This window comes from Sminthopsis crassicaudata, chromosome 6 (genome assembly GCF_048593235.1).
Source record: "Sminthopsis crassicaudata isolate SCR6 chromosome 6, ASM4859323v1, whole genome shotgun sequence".
In the NCBI taxonomy this organism is placed as follows: Eukaryota; Metazoa; Chordata; class Mammalia; order Dasyuromorphia; family Dasyuridae; genus Sminthopsis; species Sminthopsis crassicaudata.
Window position 1 is genome coordinate 251,858,337 of NC_133622.1, and position 19,257 is coordinate 251,877,593.

Sequence of the window (19,257 nt, forward strand, 5' to 3'; positions counted from 1 at the left end):
TGTGTTCAATAAAGAGGAACTTAATGAAATATTTAAGGATAAGCACTCAAGTGCGCGCAGGAGCTGTCAGCTAAAAATATTTTGTGGTGAAGTAGGCGAGGAGGAGGAGGAGGAGGAGGAGAAGGAGCGCAGCCTCACAGCCAAGGCTGACTCTTGGGGCCGAGGCCGGAGCAGTCAGAGCCCCTTCCCGGCCTTCCCTCTGGGCCCCCACGCCAGATGCCCTGAGCCGGGAGCCGGCCTTGGCTCCCTAGGGGGGCCCCGGGTCTCTGTGCAGAGCCTCCTCTCCACCCTGAGGGGCTGGGCCAGATGGGGAGATGTCAGGAGATGGGGCGGCAGCTGCTCCGAGACACCCAGAACACACAGGTATTCTTAGCCATGGTGAGAGACAGAAGGGAGAGGGAAGTGGGGCCGGGCACATCACTCAGGCTGCCCGGAGTCTGCGAGGCCGCCCGGCTGGCCCTGGGGAGAGGCCTCTGTCCTCACCGGCCCCGAGAGCCTGCTCTCCCCCCAGGCTCCCGGCCTGGTTTCCCTCGTCTCCCGGGGGGCACGCATCACTGCCCTGCACCCGCTGGCAGCTCTGCTCCTCGCTGACCCCAATTCAGGTAGAGAACTGAAGCCAGGAGCAGTAAATGCGGCTGCTACCTGGTCTGAGCGCCTTCAAAAATGGGACGGCCCGACTGTGACCGCTGGGACCCCTGTGCACCCCCCGGGCCTGCCTCTGCCCACCGTACTTTTGTACCGACTCGGGCTCGAAGCCCCAGGTGCCTCATGTTGGGGAGGTGGGGGGTGGGGGGCACTCTCTGGTCTGTTTTTAATCTTTACCCCTCCCCCCATCTAGCACCCCCGCACTCTTGTAACAAACATCTGAGAGCAAATTCAGCAAAACTAATCAATCTATTCCCTGCCTGAGAGTGTATAGCGCACTCCATGCCCACAGCCCCCCACCTCCACAAAGGAAAAAGGAAGAGGCATCTTCTGAAGTCCGGTCCAGCTTGGGCCTCCGCCTGGAAGAACCCAGAGCATCCGCCGGTGACGGCAACGTGCCCGTCCAGCTCCGAGGGCCAGAGCGCCCTCCTTCTGTGTTCCCGGCCCAGGAAGGAGGGGTCCGGGGCCGAGGACGTGGCTCCTCCTGTGGCCCCAGCTCGAGCAGAGGCCGGGGGCCCAAGCAGGACCTTGTGCTTCCCGGAGGCTCTATGGAGCGGCGGCTCCAGAAGTAAAAGCTCAAAGGACACCCAGAAGAGGCCGGGCTCTCTCCGGCCGAAGCGCTTGTGGCCCCTTATGACGGGGGTGGGGGCTCTCCTCACCTCGATCCGGCCGGTGTCCGGCTGGAAGCCTCGGGCTGGGTCCTCCGTGGTGACCCGGCACTGGATGGCACAGCCGTTGATCCGGATGTTCTCCTGCCGCAGGCCCATGTCAGGCAGGCTGCGGCCCTCAGCCACGTGGATCTGGGCATGGACGAGGTCTACGCTGCAAAAAGGGCGGCCAAGTGAGGAGGGGAAACGAGCCAATGGGGAGACCGACCGGGCCGACCCTCTCCGGAGGCCCTGAGACGGGAAGTGACTGGCCCGAGGCCACAGGGCAATTGGGCCAGGCAGCAGATCCAGGAGTAGGGAGGGAGGAAGCCCTCTGCCAGCCACTGCTCCTCCCGGCCCTGTGGCCCCCACCGCTCGGGGCCTGGCTCCTCCCTCTCCTATCTCCCACCATGGCATCGGGGGATTCCAGAAGAGCCAAATTTAAGGAAAAAAGGAGCTCTCCCTGTGTGCCAGTGCCCACCCCCACCCCATGACCCCTTTCTTCTCTCCAGGTTCTACTCAGCACCCCCTCCTCCCTCTGAGACTCTCTGCCAATGTAACATTGCCAGGCTGCACAGCTGTGCCCACTTCTTTGGGGAAAGCGCTGGGCAGAGGCGCCAGGGTGCCAAGGGCCCGAACCAACAAGTGCTGCAAAGAGCCCCCCTCCCACTGAAGGGCAGTCCCACAACCCCGCGGACCCTGGGGAAAGCAGATGAGCCGCCTGGGACGGGTGGACTTTGGGGGAATTGTCAGGGGACTCGCGTGGACTGAAGGCCTGTAACAACTTTCTTGCCCCCTGTTTGGGCCAGAGGGGCTGGCTCTTCAGCACCGAGGCCCCTGGACAGCTCCCTCTGGTCCCAACTGCCCCCAGGCCAGAGGCTTCCCAGACATTCCAGGGACTTTGGGTGGGGCTGCGGACCACGCGGGGGGCACCTTCCCTTGGCACTCGCCTGGCTGGCCCTCCACCACACTCACTTGGTGATCTCCTCGGTGACCGTGTGCTCCACTTGCAGTCGAGAATTGACCTCAATGAAATAGTGTTTGCCATTCTTGTCTATGAGGAACTCCACCGTGCCAGCGTTCTCATAGCCCACCTGTGGGGGGGAGCCCAGTGAGCAGGGCCCAGGCAGCCAGAGGTGGAGGAGGTGGGCATCCCCTGGCATCGGCAGGCCCAGCTCCCTTTTTTTTCTGCCATGCCCATGGGGCTCAACAGGAGGCAACGAAGAGGGAGAAAAGAAGAGGGGGGGGGCACAGTGTGATGAGCCACCCAGTCTGGTGCTGAGCATGCTGGGAACACACTCCCGGTCACTGCAGCTTGGGTGACATGGGGCCTTTGAGGAAGGGGCAGCTCCAGGTGTGGAGTTGGAGGAGCCCCTCGCTGGCTCTGAAAGAGGAGGGGGCCCCGCCAGCTTGATCAGGCCATGGGAGCGGCCCATGGGCACAGGCAGAAAATGAGTCCAGAGATGTCTGGTGGGGGGCAGGGGGAGGGGGGAGGGAGGAGGAGGAAGGCTCAGCCTTGGGGAGCTCCTTGAAGGAGGCTTATTAGTACCGCCCTTTAGGGAGCCAAGGTGGGACTCATGGGATAAGGGGAGGCTCAAAGGCAGAGGAGAAGGAGGAGGAGGAGGAAGAAGAAGAGGAAAAAAAGAGAAACAGGAAGAGGAGGAAGAGGAAGAGAAAGGAGGAAATGGAAGAAAGAGGAAAAGGAAGAGAAAGAGAAGGAAGAAGGGGAAGAGGAGGAGATAGAAGAGAAGGAGGAGGAAGAGGAGGGAGGAGAAGAGGAAGAGGAAGAAAGAGAAAGAAGAAAAGGATGAGAAAGAGGAGGAGGAAGAGAAGGAAGAGGAGAAGCAACAGCCGCAGCTGAGGACTCTCTGGGCTCTCTTGCTCTCTCTGCTGCCCGTAGCCCTGGAGCGCTTGGCCTGGCCCCAAAGCCAGGCGCCCTCCTGCCTCCCCGTGTCCTTCTCCTCACTCTGCCACTGAGGGGGGCTCCCCTCTCCCCCCCAGAGCCCCCACCACCCAGCACCTGCTTGGCCAGTTTGACGGAATCACTGGTCAGGCGGCTCCGGAGCTGGGGGTCCAAATGCGCGGCCGGGGCGATCTCCACCACCTTCTGGTGCCGGCGCTGGATGGAGCAGTCGCGCTCGTAGAGGTGCAGCACGTTCCCGAACTGGTCCCCTGGGGAGGCAGGGACCTGGCCTCAGTCTCCCCTCAGGAGCCCCCAAAGACCTGCATCTGCCCTGCCTGTGTGGGGGTGGGGGAAGGCAAGGAGTCCGGCCCGGGGCCACTCACCCAGGATCTGCACTTCGATGTGACGCGGCTTCTCGATGAACTTCTCCACGAAGAGCGTCCCGTTCCCGAAGGCGGCCAGGGCCTCGGAGTAGGCGCGGTTGAAGTTCTCTTCCACTTCCTGGAGCACGGCAGTGAGAGAGGGGGTTCCCTGGGGCTCTGGGTCCCACCGGCCGCCCCACGGCTCTGCCCCCCACGTGGCTCACTTTCTGGGGCTCAGAGACCCCCAACTCTGTCCCACCCCCTCTCCGTGTACCTCAAAGCTATGGACGACCCTCATGCCGCGCCCCCCGCCCCCGTAGGCAGCCTTGAAGATGATGGGAAGGCCGTAGGTGTTGCAGAACTCCCGAGCCTCGTTCAAGGAGGAGATGGGGTTGTCGGTGCCCGGAACCACGGGGACGCCTGTGGAGGGAGCGGAGCGTGGGGCCTCTGTGGCAGTGAGGCCGGACCCCCGCCGCGGTCCCGCGGGCCGTACCTGCGGCGATGGCGATGGCTCGGGCCTCCACCTTGTCCCCCATCTTGCGCACCACTTCGGGGCTGGGGCCGATGAACTTGATGCCGGCGTCCTGGCAGGCCTGGGCGAAGTCGGCGCGCTCCGACAGGAAGCCGTAGCCGGGGTGGACGGCGTCCACGTGGTTCTCCTGCCCGGGGAAGGCGGCCGTTACGGGGGCCGTGGGGCGGGCGGCCGGAGCCCAGAGCCCCTGCCGGGCACCCGCTTACCTTGGCCACTTTGATGATGTCGGGGATGTCCAGGTAGGCCTGCACCGGTGCCAGGCCGCGGCCGATGAGGTAAGCCTCGTCGGCCTTCTGCCGGTGCATCTGCCCGATGTCCTGCTCCGAGTACACGGCCACGGTGCGGATGCCGAGCTCCGTGCAGGCTCGGAACACTCGGATCGCGATCTCACCTGGGGGGGAAGCGGATGCTCGGCTTCTGCTCCAGGACCGGCAGGAGGGGGGGTGGGGCTGGGAAGGGGAGGGGGCTTCTCTCACCTCGGTTGGCCACCATGACTTTCTTGATGGGCTTGTACTCGGGGTAATGGCTGCTTTTGGAGCTGTAGGCACGTCGGACAGTCAGGAGCCTCAGGCCCCCGTGGGCCAGACGGAACCTCCACATCTACAGAGAGAGAAAAAGAGAGAGCCCAGGGTCAGAGCGGCCCCAGTGGGGAAGCCGGCCCCCAGAGCCAGGTGGCGAGAGGCCTCCTTCTCCAGCCTCCCTGCCTCCCTCCGATGGTCTCCACTTGGCCAGCCACAGGACACCAAGTGGACAAGGAATGTCTGCCCCCACAGTGGCCCCATGCTGCCAGAGGTCCTAGAGGGAAGGGCGGGCTCTCAAAGCATGCCCATCCTCGCTCTGAGTTACAGGGGGCGACCTCGCGTGGCGTCCCTCGCCAGGAGGGAGGTGCGCCGGGTCCACTCGGCAGGCGCCAGCAGCGGTCTCCACATCCCTGTCCTGCTTTCCCTTAGAAGTTGTTTTGTGTTGGAGGGAGGCTGAGCCCTCTCAGACAAGCTTGTGTGGACCCCCCACCCCGGCATGGGTCCCCACTACAGGACTGAAAGGCTGGCAGCACCACCTTAACCAGAGGAACGGCTGCGGGAAATGTTTGCTGAGTGACCGCGTGGCTCCCTGGGGTCAGAGACCAGACCGCCGGAGGCTCTGAGAGGACGGTGGCCCGGGAGCCCAGACACACGGGCAGCCCCCACATGGAGGCTGCTGAGACAGGAACAGAAACAGGCCGGCCCCCAGAGCCGGGGGCGGCGTCCCAGAGCCAGGCTACATCCAGGAGCCCTGGGGGGGGGGGCAGGAGGAAGGGACTCCCCGACCGCAGGCCCAAAGGCGTCCTGACCTCCACACGTGACCCCCCCACACTCAGCAGGCTCAGCGAGTGGCAGTTAAGAGGGAACCTGGTGATTGCTTCCTCCCACATCTGTGTGGGACACTCGCACTCACACACAGGAGGTCCTGTTCCCTGCCTCCAGCAGGGCCCAGCTTCACAAAGTACTCACCCTGCCAAAGGCCAGAGTCAGGGCGAGGCGATGGAGCTGCCTCTGCCGGGAAGGGAGGCTGGGGGCCCGGGCCGCCAGGGGCTCACCCACCAGGAGCTCCTGATCTGCCTGTGGTCACTGGCCCCAGGGCTCAAAGTCCAGCTGCCCGGCAGACAACTGAAAGTCTGGGTCCCAGCCAAGAGTTAAATCAGGAGAATGGGCCCTGCTGGAGCAACTTCCTGTCCCCGTTCCTCATCCTGGGGCAGCTGGAGCCATCAGCGGGGGCCAGAGCCCTCCGAGGAGGGAGGACAGTGGGTGGGTGGATGGCGGGTCCATCGGGGCCAAAGGTAGGCCGAGAAGGCCCTAACAGAGCCCACTGAGAACCAGCCATGGTGCTGGAGGGGGGCTGCTGAGGGGAAGGAAAGCATTTGACTTATTGGATGCTGACAGAAGCTGGGAGTAGCCCAGCAGGCAGGTCTCGTACCAAAAGGGCTGCCCAGCTGAGCCCAGCTCCCAGGGTCCCTCTCCCTCCTGTCAGGAGCCAAGTTAGGGCCCTCTGGCCCAGCCCTGAGTCTGCCAGCCCCCCCCCCCCGGGGCCTCCTTTCTTCCAGTTGGCATCTGATGATCCATGGGTAATCTTTAGGGAAGACTGCCGGTGGGACTGCCTGAAACCTCTCCTTCACCTAGAATTGGCAGGAAGTAAGGCGGAACACCTCAGCCCTCCAGTTGGTCCTTTTCACCTGCTTCCAGGGAAAGAAGTCAGCCCAAAATATGGTCCTATGTGGGTTAGGGACCAGGCAGTTGCACTGCTTCCTTGAAGTCCCTGGAGCTAAGGAGGAGTGTGAGGGTCGTAGTCTGAGGAAGAAGAAAAGTGTTGGGAGCGAGGGGACCTGCATTCGAATATTGGCTCGTATGACCTTGGCGAAGGCACAGACTCTACTCCAAAATGTCCTCATCTGTAAAATGGACACATCTCTTCCCTTGGGGGATTGCTCAAGGGCCCCTTTGGCAGTCTGGGGAAACAGAAGGACCCCTTCTTCTCAAGGATGCTACCCTGGAATCCTGTCTCGGATCCTTCCCGGATGTAGCCCCTCGGGTTCCTGTCTGTGAGGATACCAGTATTTCTCACCAGGGCATGGTGAGGAGCAAATGAGAGCATCCCTAATGTGCTTGACAAAATCCCAAGGGCTATATTAACGCCGGTTAATATTACTTTTATTCTGAATAATATCAAATGTGTAAGAAATTTAAGAAACCAATTATATTGGAATTATCAATGTTTTAAGAAAATTCACAGACACAGATGAAGAGTCCCTGCCAGCCTCTGTTCAACTGAGGTCTCGACCAGCTGCCCGGAGGCCTATTGCTGGGCTCCCAACCAGTCCCACAGCAGCTTATCAAAAGCATATTCTTAAAACAGTTCTGACCAAAACACACCCAGGAACGATACAAGCCCCGTTACCAAATACTTTTTACATAGATAAAGGCAGCTCTAAATAAATGGAGAAATACTAATTGTTCAAGGGCTCACCAAGTTCCATTTCAAGAAAACTATCAAACAATCACTTCCCTGAACTAGGAAAAATAATAACAAAATTCACTTGGAAGAACCAAAAAACGGGAGGGAGGGAGGGAGGGAGGCAGGGAGGGAGGGAGGGAGGGAGGGAGGGAGGGAAGGAAGGAAGGAAGGAAGGAAGGAAGGAAGGAAGGAAGGAAGGAAGGAAGGAAGGAAGGAAGGAAGGAAGGAAGGAAGGAAGGAAGGAAGGAAGGAAGGAAGGAAAGAAGGAAGGAAGGAAGGAAGGAAGGAAGGAAGGAAGGAAGGAAGGAAGGAAGGAAGGAAGGAAGGAAGGAAGGAAGGAAGGAAGGAAGGAAGGAAGGAAAGAAGGAAGGAAGGAAGGAAGGAAGGAAGGAAGGAAGGAAGGAAGGAAGGAAGGAAGGAAGGAAGGAAGGAAGGAAGGAAGGGGGAGGGAGAGAAAGAGGGGAAGGAGGGAGGGAGGGAGGAAGGAGGGAGGGAGGAAGGAGGAAGGGAGGAAGGAAGGAAGGGAGGAAGGAGGGAGGGAGGGAGGGAGGGAGGGAAGGAAGGAAGAGAGGGAGGAAGGAAGGAAGGAAGGAAGGAAGGAAGGAAGGAAGGAAGGAAGGAAGGAAGGAAGGAAGGAAGGAAGGGAGGAAGGAGGGAAGGGAGGGAGGGAGGGAGGGAAGGAGGGAGGGAGGGAAGGAAGGAAGGAAGGAAGGAAGGAAGGAAGGAAGGAAGGAAGGAAGGAAGGAAGGAAGGAAGGAAGGGAGGAAGGAGGGAAGGGAGGGAGGGAGGGAGGGAGGGAAGGAAGGAAGGAAGGAAGGAAGGAAGGAAGGAAGGAAGGAAGGAAGGAAGGAAGGAAGGAAGGAAGGAAGGAAGGGAGGAAGGGAGGAAGGAGGGAAGGGAGGGAGGGAGGGAGGGAAGGAGGGAGGGAGGGAAGGAAGGAAGGAAGGAAGGAAGGAAGGAAGGAAGGCAAAACAGGACCAGAGCTCAAACTATCACAAAGCCATAATCATCAATACAATTTGATGCAGGGTAAGCAATAGTAAGGTTGTTCAATGGAACAAATTGGGTATACGATATACAGAAACACCTATGGCTGAGAAGCCCAAGGACTGCCAATAGGGCGAGAACTCACAATGCAGCCAAAACTCTTGGGAAAAGTGGAAAGTAGAAAGGAAGAAACTAAGTAGAGACCAAGAGCTCATAGCATATAGTAAGATAAGCTCCAAATGGGTACCTGATTTAGGCACAAATGGTGAAGAACATGGAGGAAAATGCCCATCATATCTAGAGATAAGAAATATGGTTCACAAAGGGTTGAGATGAAGAATTTTTCATTACATAAAATTAAAGAGTTTTTGCACAAACAAAAGCAATTCAGATAAAATTAGAAGACTTGAAAGCAAATATGGAGAAATCTTCACAATAAGTTTCTCTCATTATAAAAGTCTGATTTCTTAGGGGATTGATTGAAATTTATGAGTCATCTGCCAATTGCAGCTTTCCGAGGAAGAAATCCAAGCTATCAATAGCTGTATTTTAAGAAAGAGAACTCTAAATAACAAGAGAAATGGTCATTAAAACGATTGTGAGGTACCACCTGAGGTGGTGCCCCTGGAGCCTATTAGACCGGCAAAGCTGACTGAAGCTGTGGGAAAATGTACTGTTGGCAAAACTGTAAAGTAATCTGGAACTTGGCCCAAAGAACGATTAAACTGTGCCTGCCCTTTGATCCAGCGATACCGCAAAAAGGTCTACGACCCAAGGAAATAAAGGAAAGAAGAAAAAGACCCTGTGGTCAAAAATAATTCTAGTAGCTTGTTTTGCAGTTTTGACAAATTACAAAACAAGAGGATGTCCCTACATGGAAGCAACAGAATGCTACTGCGCTGCAAGAACTGAAGGGGCTGGGTCTGGAGAAACTTGGGAACACTCGTGGGAACTGACCTTAGGATCTTACAATGAAAACTGCCCAGATCTCGTTGAACCAGAGGGCAAAAAAATCTCCTTGGGTATAGTGTGTTTATGTGAGCCCTGCTTGGCTCAGAATGAATGAAAATAGCAAGTGGTTCTATTTTGGCCCCAAAGCTAAGGGCCTTCCCTCCCAGATCGTTTTGGTTTTACGAGGGAAGAGGCCATCCTCTGCCTCATTTCTTACCTGGCCTTAATCACCGATTGGGCCTTGCATCAGTCAAACTGAGCCCTGTTGAGGACCCGTGTTTAAAAAGGCCGCGGTCTCCCACTGCACTCTCCCACTCCCTCTCTGGTCGTCCTGATCCCTATCTGGCCACTGGCCCCAGATGGCTCTGGAGGGGAAGGTGAGGCTGGTGACCTTGACCAGCCCTGTCTTGCTTCAGTCTGATTCACTTGCACCTCCCTGACATCATGATCTTCTTCCAGAACAACAACATACAAACTCAGAGGAAGGGGTGCTGGAGGGAACAGCAGGCGGAACTCTCTCATCTTTAATGGACAACGGAAGGTGGAACAGACACACCCAGGGAAAGACACAAAATCAACAAGTTAAAAAAGCAGGAAGAGGGAGGATAGATAATGTCAGGTGGACACTGTGGGTCCCCTGGCATTTATTAAGCACCTGCAAGATTAAAGGAGGAAAAAAAGAACTAGAATCTCGCTGGGGAGGAGGATTCGATTGCCTTTTAGATAACAGGGGAACGGCCAATCGAAATGTAGCAGGTGAATGTCACAGAATGTTATTACACAGTAACAAATGAGAAAAGACGCCATTCCAGAGAATCCAGAGTAGCATGAACGGCTAGATGCACAGTGAGGTGAGGACCCGAAAACCTGAAATCCGGGACATGGTGGCAAAGAACTGACGAGGAAGAACAGCACCAGGTCCGGTCACAGAAGGGATGGACACAAGGGTCTGCACATAACCTTTCTTCCTTCCTTCCTTCCTTCCTTCCTCCCTCTTCCTTCCTTCCTTCCTTCCTTTCTTTCTTTCTTTCTTCCTTTCCTTTCTTCCTTCCTTCCTTCCTTCCTCCTTCTCTTCCTTCCTTCTTCTTTCTTTCTTTTTCCTTTCTTTCTCTTTCTTTCTTTCTTCCTTCCTTCTTTCTTTCTTTTTCTTTCCTTCCTTCTTTCTTTCTTTCTTTCTTTCTTTCTTTCTTTCTTTCTTTCTTTCTTTCTTTCTTTCTTTCTTTCTTTCTTTCTTTCTTTCTTTCTTTCTTTCTTTCTTTCTTTCTTTCTTTCTTCCTTCCTTCCTTCCTTCCTTCCTTCCTTCCTTCCTTCCTTTCCTTTCTTTCTTCCTTCCTTCCTCCCTCTCTTCCTTCCTTCTTCTTCCTTTCTTTCTTTCCTCCCTCTCTTCCTTCCTTCTTTCTTTCTTTCTTTCTTTCTTTCTTTCTTTCTTTCTTTCTTTCTTTCTTTCTTTCTTTCTTTCTTTCTTTCTTTCTTTCTTTCTTTCTTCTTTCCTTCGTTCCTTCGTTCCTTCCTTCCTTCGTTCCTTCGTTCCTTCCTTCCTTCCTTCCTTCCTTCCTTCCTTCCTTCCTTCCTTCCTTCCTTCCTTCCTTCCTTCCTTCCTTCCTTCCTTCCTTCCTATTACATATCCATTCCCTTCCACACTCTCCATTCCAGACTGACAGGAAGCCCTGTCTTTCCTCCTCTCTGCCCCTGAGGATCCAACCCTGTCATCCAGCCATCCAGTTTAATGTAGCTCAAGTGCCCCTTCCTGGGGTTTCCCCATTACAGACACATCCTCTGGCTCCCTTGCAGGCTCTTTCCCTTTTGATTACTCTGCATTTACTCGCCTTGGAAGCTGTGTTCTGCAGGTAGAGGCAGCCTGGCCTGAGCCATGCTCATGGGTGGGAAGGCTCTTGTAAACTCTAAGGGAGGAGATGCCATAACCAGCGAGTGCCTCCCTCCGCTTCCTGGAAGAGGGTTGGAGGAGCACTGGGAGCCCTTTTTAAACCCTAGTTGGTCTGGTCCCCCCAAACCCATTCCCAAAGAAAGCTATGTCCTGCGGGGAGGTTCTTATTCACGGCCTCCAGTGTCTGGGCTGACTCAGAGTCTGGAAACCCTTAGGCAGCTGCCGGGAGGCCATCTGGATGATGCCTTCACTCATACTATATCACAAGAACCAGGTAAGAAAGAAGGATATTAATGTTCCATTTTACAGATGATCTAACTGAGGTCCAGGGCTAAGAAACCAGCCCAAGTTCACACAGAGAGCTGGTGGCAGGGCCAGGACCAGACCCTTCATGTGTCTTGATGTATCCAAGTGTTCTTTCCACCAATCCTGGGGAGACCCAACCTTTCCCAGCACCGTACTGAATCTGGAGGGTTTAAACAAAACCCTTCCAGGAGTTTGGGGGGCTGCTGCAATTGGAAACTCCTCTGGCCGTCAGGCCCGAGTGTGGCGACCGCATTATCACCCTGGATGCCTCAGAATCAGCTGGAGTCAGGAAAAGCAAGTCTTTATCGGTAGAAGTGAAGAGAGTGGACGCGTGGGATCTCTGCGACCTCACCTTGTCGTCTCCCTCGCAGAAGACCCCGGCTGGTCTCCCTGCACCCCCTCGTCCTTCCCACAATTCTCTGTATACCCCAAACGATTGGGCCAGCACAGGATAGTGGGAAGGGCCACTTCCCAAGCGTATTCCTATAGAGTGTTATCCAATGGGTAATTAGCCTCAAGTGCTCGATTGTCCGAGCCAGAGCAGGACAGTATGGTGGGGATACTGGGGCCACACTTGGGAAGAGGAATCTTGAATTTGGCTGCCCCCAGGAGGGCGCCCACGATGGGAGCCCAAGAGGATCGCGCCAAAGCCTAGACGCGCCAGGTGGTCAGCACACTGTCACCGCGGAAGGACGGTCCTCCTCCTCCTTTTTAATGTATTTTGTTTTCCCAAATACCCGTGAAGATAGCTTTCCACATTCACTCCTGCAAAACCTTGTCTTCCGCATTGTTCTCTCGCCCTCCTCCCCAAGACAGCGAGCAATACGGCCCAGGCTAACAGCGATTCTTCTGAACGATTCTTCCCATATTCGTCATGTTATACAAGAAAAATCAGCTCAAAAAAACACGATGAAGATAGAAACAAGCCAGTGAAAACCACCAGGACAAAAAAGTGCCAGTACCGCTTCCTCCACCCTGCCTTGTTCTCTGGAGAGCTAATGCCTGGGGGGGGGGAGGGAAAAGAAAGTTTCCCGCCATGGAGGGGGCCGCCCTGCACCTCATTTAGCCTTGGGGTTTTGCTCGCCCTGGCCTTCGCCCAGTGTGGCCACAGAACCATCCTACGTCACCCTGCGCTTCAGACGGAGTGATGGGAGCGCTGGGAAACTGAGGCAGGGTGAGGTTGGAGAGCCCGGCTTTGACCAAAAGCAGCACCTTCGAGGGGTACCAGAGCCTCCCTCGCCTGCCCACCTCCTTCCCAGTGAGTGGCCCAGCCCGCCTCTCCCTGCAGCTGGCCTGAAACCACAGATGGAGGCCCCATGTGACCGCTCAGGCCCAGCCGCACTCGGAGGGCCGGCCTCAGCACAGACCGCGCTCACTTAAAAGGCTCTAAAGCCAAGATGGCTCCGGGAGAAATGGGGGACTCTCCGGCCTGTGCTGTGCTCTCCTGCCCAAGTTCTCCGGGCCTGGCAGGACCCCAGGCCTAGAGCCAGTAGAGCCCTTATTCTATGCACTCCGGGAAGGGAGGCCTGGCCAGGCCACGGGAGGCCGGCTTCCAGCTCTGGCCTGCACCCTCGGAAGGGGATGAAAATCCCAGGCCAGTGATGGGGCGGCCAGCCCAGGGCCACCCCCAGAGGTCCACAGGGGAAGTGATGGAGCCCTCCCCTCCTCCCCCCCTGTCTGAGAGGTCACTGGCAAATGGAAGGGGAAAGAGATGGAACTTTTGGAAGGGCCTCCACGCAGAGGGAGGCAAGTCCTCCCCCACCTCGAGGTTTTCCTCAGGAAGGCAACGCGCCACTGAGAACTGGGGGAGTGGAAGGGGCCCGGAACAGGAGGGGCTGCGGCCCAGGAAAGGGGAAGGCAGCCCGCAGAGCCCGGGGCACCCCCACGCAGCCCGGTGCGGGCAGAGGCTCTGTGGGCTCCGGGGGGGAGCTCAGCCCTTGCCGGGCACATAGTAGGCCCTTCCTACTTGCGGGCTGACTGGCCGCTGCCGGCCACTAATGGTCCCAGATGCCAGCGCCGGCCGTGGCCCAGGGAGTAATGGTCCATTAGAGGGACAGCCTCTCAGGCACGTCTCACCGGAGTGCAGGCAGACAGGGACGGGGCTCAGACCAGCCAGTGGTCACCTGGGCCTGGGGGAGCCTGAGGAAAAGGAGCAGAGCAGGGGGGATTTCAGGGCCAACACTGCCACCTAGTGCCCATCAGGAGCAATGGCGGCCCCCTGCGGACAAGAAGGAAGTCTCCCCCCCACAAAAAGACTACGTTCTCCCCCTGATTGTACAGAGCAGGAAACTGAGACCCAGAGAAGAGTCTGCCTGGAGTCGCGGAGGGCGCTCTCAGCTCTCTTGGGAGCCCCCAGACAGCCCGTCTGTCTTTATGTCCTGCCCCCCCTTGTCCCTGGGCCCCCCATCTGGGGCTCCTCCCCTCCCCCTCCCCTCAGCTTGGCCCCAAGGCCCAGATGCCAGGCGGTCAAGGATGGGTGGTCTGGAGTCCCGGGGAAGGAGGGACACGCCAGGAAGCACGTCAGACACCAGGGGCCCCACGCTTGCCCTCTCGGGGAGGGAGGAAAAGAATGTGTGTGGGGGGGAGACCCCCATGTTTGTCTGTGGGCAGCAGAGGAGGAACCAGCAGATGGGGCTGGGGGGAGACAGACGGGGGACAGACCAAGGGCTCAACCCTGCCTAGAAGGGCCGCCTCAGGATCACGGACGGGGAAGAGGTCAAAGGGCTTTGAGGATAAGAGACAGGGGGGCTCTCTGCAGAGGGAGGGCCCAGCTGGAGCAAGGAGGCCAGGAAGGATCCCCGGGGCCAGGCCGTCCCCTTCCCTCAGCCAGGAAGTCGGGCCTGGAACCCTGGGGAGACCCATTCATCCAATACTTTATGACAGGCTCACATGGGGCTCTCTATTGGTCAAAGAGATCAAGATGGGGACAGATTCCTGCAAGAATGCTGAGCCCCGTCTGCCTCAGTTTCCTCATCTGTAAAATGGAGAAGGAATGGCCAACCGCTCTAGTATCTCTGCCCAAAAAAATTCCCAGCTGAATTATGACTAAAAGGCTAACAAGGCGTCAGATTGCTCCACAGTCTGCCTGGGGAAGAGCAGGAGTGTCTCCAAAGGGGGAAGAGGGGCTCAGGACATTGTGATCACCCCCAACTTCTGAGAGTACTATAAGCCGTGCTGCTCCCCAAGGCCCAGCTCGGTGCTGCTGTGCTCAGAGCCCGGGGATCTCGGCTCAAACTCCTATTCCCAGAGCAGGGGCCGAAGAGCAAAGTTCCCTCTCAACAACAATGGGCCGCAGGGGCACTCGGGAGGTCGGGCACATTCCAAGTGCGCCAAGGAAGACTGAAGTTAACCATTAAGTGAAATGGCTGCTCGGGCAAAGCAGGGGCCAGCGCGGCCTTCCGAGCCGTGCTCTGTGGGAGCCACTGGGGGGAAGCAAAGACTCCAGTTAGTTGAAAGGTCACTTCCCTGGCCAGATCCCTGGCACTCCTCATGGTGAATTCAAGTCAATTGGCTTGAGCTCACACATTTAGCACCTGGGAATCACCGGCCTAAACATTTTTGCCTTGCCTGAAAGCAGAGCTTAAACTTTTTTTTTTTTTTTTTTAGCAAAAGAGACTTATTTGGGAAGTGGAGGGAGATTACAAAAGAAAGGGCTTTCTGTGGAATAAAATACAAATCCTTTCAGCAACGGGAATTTAATTGCCAAGAACAGATCAGAGATGAGGACGCTTGGGGCTCCCAGAGCGGGAGAGCCCACGAGGAGCTGAGCTGTCTCACCCACGAGACACAAGGCCCTGCCCCATGCAGAGCGGGGGGCCAGAGGGAGCAGTAGCAAAGCCGGGTATGCTCTTCTCGGTTTTAATGATCCCTACAAGCATGCTGGAACTGGCTAGCCTTTCTCTGGACTGTTATGGTTTGGATTTGGAGATCACAGACAGAACCCGAAGGTGGATCAGAACCACAAGGAGACCCCTAGCTAGGGCTCCCTTCTTCCACTTTATAGATGAGATAGAGACGCACATTTCATTTCCTTACCCCTAAAGTCAACCAGAGTTTACTGAGTCTTAAAATAAGAAAGACATTTGTGCTGAGAAAAAAGGTATAAGCTAAAGAAAGGCAGTCCCTGCCCTCACAGAGCTTATCACCCCTTTGGGGTATTTGATGTGGTATTTCATTTCCCCCAATTCCATGTGAAGCATTTTTCACATTATCTTTTAAAACTTGTAAGTTCCAAATTCTTTGCCTGCCTCCTATCCCCGCACATGGAGAAGGGAAGCGTGCACGCAGGTGTGCAGTCGTGCAAAACTTATTTCCATTTTAGTCACATTGTGAGAGAAAACAGACACCCCCCTCAAAAAAAAAAAACCTTCAAGAAGTTTAAAAAATAAGTCTGCTTCTTTCTCTAGGGATGGCTAGCATTCTTCCTCCTCAGTCCTTCGGAGCCCCTGCATTGTTGAGAGCGGTTAAGCCATTCACAGCGGACCACTTTCACAGCGGACCACTACGGCAGACTGCTGATAGCGTGTACATGGTACATTTCTTTTTGTATCAGCTCATGGAAGTCTTTTCCTGCAGGAAGCTCGTCGTTCCTTACAACACAATCCTGTTCCAGCACCATCATGCACTACAATTTGTTCAATTCCCCAATCCATGAGCATCCTCTAAATTTTCAGTTCTTTGCCCCCAGGAAAGAGCTGCTGTAAAGGTTTTTGTACACAGAGGGCCTTTTCCCTTTTTTTTTGACTCTAGCAGAGGTATTGCTTGGTCAAAGGGTACGGGTGGTTTTAGAGCCCATTAGGTCCAGTTCCAATCATTCTACAAAGAATGGTCGCATCAGTTCACAATCCCTCCAACTGTACGTTAGTGTCTCATTTTTCCCATCTTCCCTCCGACATCTGTCTACACCGGAGCACAGATGACGGAGTACAGAGCATGGCGGATGGCGGGTCTGGAGCTTCTTGGAGGAATTCACCAGTAAGAGAAGGGGGCCCTATATTCTCACTTAGCCTGGTCTGAATTTTCCATCAGGATTAGGGTCATGAGGTAGGACTTGCTAGGAAAGCTCAGAAGTGTCCTCCCAAGGTTAGAAAGAGCTGCCTGGGCATCCCCTGGGTGGAGCATCCTATATAGAACACACCTGGGGCAGACTAACCAAGGGCACTTTGGGGCCACAGACTGGGACCTCCCAGTGTTTCAGGAGCTGCTGGATCAGGCCTTGTCCTCTCCAGCCTCTGGCTTAGACCCCAAATGCTTTGTGTTCTGGCTACTAAATATTTAATTCCTCTCCTCAGAAAGAAGGCATGGCTCCCCTCCCCCCAGGCTGGCCTCCAGTGTGATTTTCCCAGAAACCAGCATCCCAAGCACAGAAGGAAATGCTGAACTTTGCTCGGTGGGAAAACTTTGTTCTCTGGGTAAACTGCTTCCCAAAATGCTGAGTATGAGAGAAGGGCCAGAGGTGAAAAGCCTACAGGAGCTCCTAAGAACCAAGAGCCAAGGCGGCCTCAGCAGGTCCCCGGGCCTCCCGTCCTCGGAGCCTCCTCTCCCATCAGTCGGGACTCAGACGACTTTGCTCCCGAGGCTGTCACCCTAAGTGACTTCAACTGTTTGCAAATCGGGGACCAGCAGGGTCCCTTGTTATGACTGGCTATATGAGAACATTGGGCAGAAGCGGGTGGGCAGACTGTCCAAAGCCTATTTCCTTTTTTAAAACCAGCCACAGCTCATTCCCCAATGCAGATGACTCGTGCCTCAGTTTCCCCTCCTCCAGCCACGTTCTCCTTGCCCCTGTGGTCATCTCCCTCTGCCCTCGATGCTCCCATTCTTTCCAACAGCACCTCAGAAACACAGACCCTCCGCTTCTCATTAAATACTGCCCACTCGGCCCGGGCATCAGGTCAGTGCCGGAGGCCCTGCTCAGTCTGGGAGGAGAGAGAAGGAAACCTCCTTCCCAGGGCAGAGGCATGGAGCACTGCAGGGACTGCCAGCCTGGGAGAAGTGCTGCTTAGTCTGACTAAAGTGTCTTTTCTCTCCTTTTTCTTCCTCTTAGCTTTTTAAACAAGATGGCTCCTTGAGGCGGGGAGGGGAAGGAAGATGTCTAGAAATGTAGAGTGGAAAAGGATCCCACGCCAGGCCTGAATGGAAGCCCAATTCTGCAGCCCTTTCACTTTCCCCACAGCCCCAGAAGCTGACCTGCCACTGCTGCAGGTGAGAAAAGCCACAAATGGAGAGTGCCAGGGGCCCAGGGCCAGGTCCCGGGCTCTTTCTGCACCTCCACCAGGAATCGGCAGCTACGGGGGAAAGGATGCCAGAGAGCCGGCAACGATCCGGGCCTGCTGAGGGCAAGACCTTTGCCCGCCCTCCGTGTTCCCCTCTGCTGGGAGGTGGGCAAGTCTCAGGGCCTGGATGAGGGTAACCGAAGAGCTACGCGTCGGGAACCAAGCGAAGGGCTTTCTCTCTGGAGGAGAGGCGCTTGGGCAGAGTCAGAAGAAAAAGGCATCGGCACCTTTGCAGAGAGTATCCACATTAAGGTGAACGGCCATTCTGGGGTTTAGGGGCGTTCTGGAGGACATCTCTGGGATATCATAGGCTGGTGCATCGGGAGAGCAAGAGACGTGGCAGGAGAGTTGCTATCTGCTGGCATCGAACCAGAATAAAAGGGATGAAGGGTTAGGGTCTAACTTTTTGAGGGGTAAACAAGTGGGAAACAAGGAGGAGGCAAAGAACAGGCAAAGGCTTGTTCCCTGGGGAGAATTAGTTGTAACCAGAACAACAAGATTATGATTGAATTATGTTCCCCTAGGGCAAAGAAGTCACCTACTTTCTCCGAAGGGAAATTCTACGTGAAGTCACTCTTCTGCTTCAGCCTTTTCTCCTTCTAGAAACTGCCATCTGCCCCTTCTAAAAACCAAATGCTTCCATCCAGGCTGAGTGGCAAAGGTTACTCGATGCTTAGGGAAAGTATAAAGGGTCCCTGCCACCACGAAATCCAATGGGGGACAGAGGGAAGAGCAGGGAAAATGAGAAGCCCTGTGTGCCAGCTGGGGCATTCCGAGCACACTGTGCCCGCGGCAAGACCGCTACTGTAGACGGGGAACGCCAGTACCAATATGACTGGAAGGAGGGGTGGGAAAGGCATTCCAGGGATATGATTTACGCAGGGAGAGGGGAGGGGGAACACCCTAGTGCTGAGAATCTGGGCCACCGAGCCAGGACACAGCAGATGTCCGTATGGGGCAGAAGAAGGTCACCAGGAGAGCAGTACAAAACGACAGGAATCAGAAAGCCTTCACTTCTTGCCATCTGTCCAGGGCTGGGAAAGGGCCCTCCTAGTGCTCTGCCCCTCGCTGGAAAGGCACCTTTTCTGGGTCTCGGTTTCCTCGCTTGTAAAATGATAGAAGTGGAAGAGTGAATGATTTCCCGAGTCCTTGCTAGTTCTAAATCTGAAACCTTTGACAAAGTGCAGTGATGGGAGGCCCCTAAGAGGCCCAGGCCCTGCCTTCCGGCAGGTCAGAGGGAGATGAAAAGGTACCAGAACAAGTCTACCACAGCAGCAGCCCACTTGCCGGCATACTGCCCCTAGGGTACAGCCTCATTAGGCCCAACAGCCCCACCAGTGGCTCTCCTCCAGTTGTCCCCCAGAGCCAGGTTAATTTGTAGTGAGAGATAAAGGGAAAGCCTTTATCAGCTTGCCCTTCCCAGAATGACCCGGGACAAGGAGGAGGTGGCCAGCTTGCTTTTCCCCCCGGTCAGAAGGCAGCCATTCTGAGCTGTGGATAAGCCAGAGAGCTCAGCTTGTTTCCCTGAGGCTTGTGTCCCACCACGGCAGAGGTAGATGACCAGTCCTTAGCTCCCTTCTGTCACTAACTAAGCAAGTTCTGGGCCATCTGTGATTCTACAAGATTAAAAAAAAATTCTCCTTTTGGGGAAAAACCCCCAGGGTTTCCTCAGCTTCCTATGCTGGATTCACAAGACAACCAGACAGTCACTCAGAAGCCACAGCAGGGTCAGAGGGCCACCGGCGGCCTGATAGGGCTGCAATATGGCCTCCTGGC

The 19,257-nt window shown here is 55.8% G+C and overlaps 1 protein-coding gene across 2 annotated transcripts in view; it reads right to left on the reverse strand.

Annotated features, from left to right (window-relative positions):
- PC (pyruvate carboxylase) overlaps positions 1-19,257 on the reverse strand; it is a 74,913-nt gene that overhangs the window by 16,543 nt on the left and 39,113 nt on the right. For both annotated transcript variants that reach the window (XM_074272659.1, XM_074272658.1), the window contains exons 2-9: positions 4,566-4,689; positions 4,296-4,480; positions 4,051-4,216; positions 3,832-3,977; positions 3,579-3,696; positions 3,313-3,464; positions 2,268-2,386; positions 1,305-1,467 (exon numbers count right to left, since the gene is read on the reverse strand). In XM_074272659.1, the coding sequence (XP_074128760.1) occupies positions 1,305-1,467; positions 2,268-2,386; positions 3,313-3,464; positions 3,579-3,696; positions 3,832-3,977; positions 4,051-4,216; positions 4,296-4,480; positions 4,566-4,689 (1,173 nt within the window). The remainder of the gene's footprint in view (positions 1-1,304; positions 1,468-2,267; positions 2,387-3,312; positions 3,465-3,578; positions 3,697-3,831; positions 3,978-4,050; positions 4,217-4,295; positions 4,481-4,565; positions 4,690-19,257) is intronic.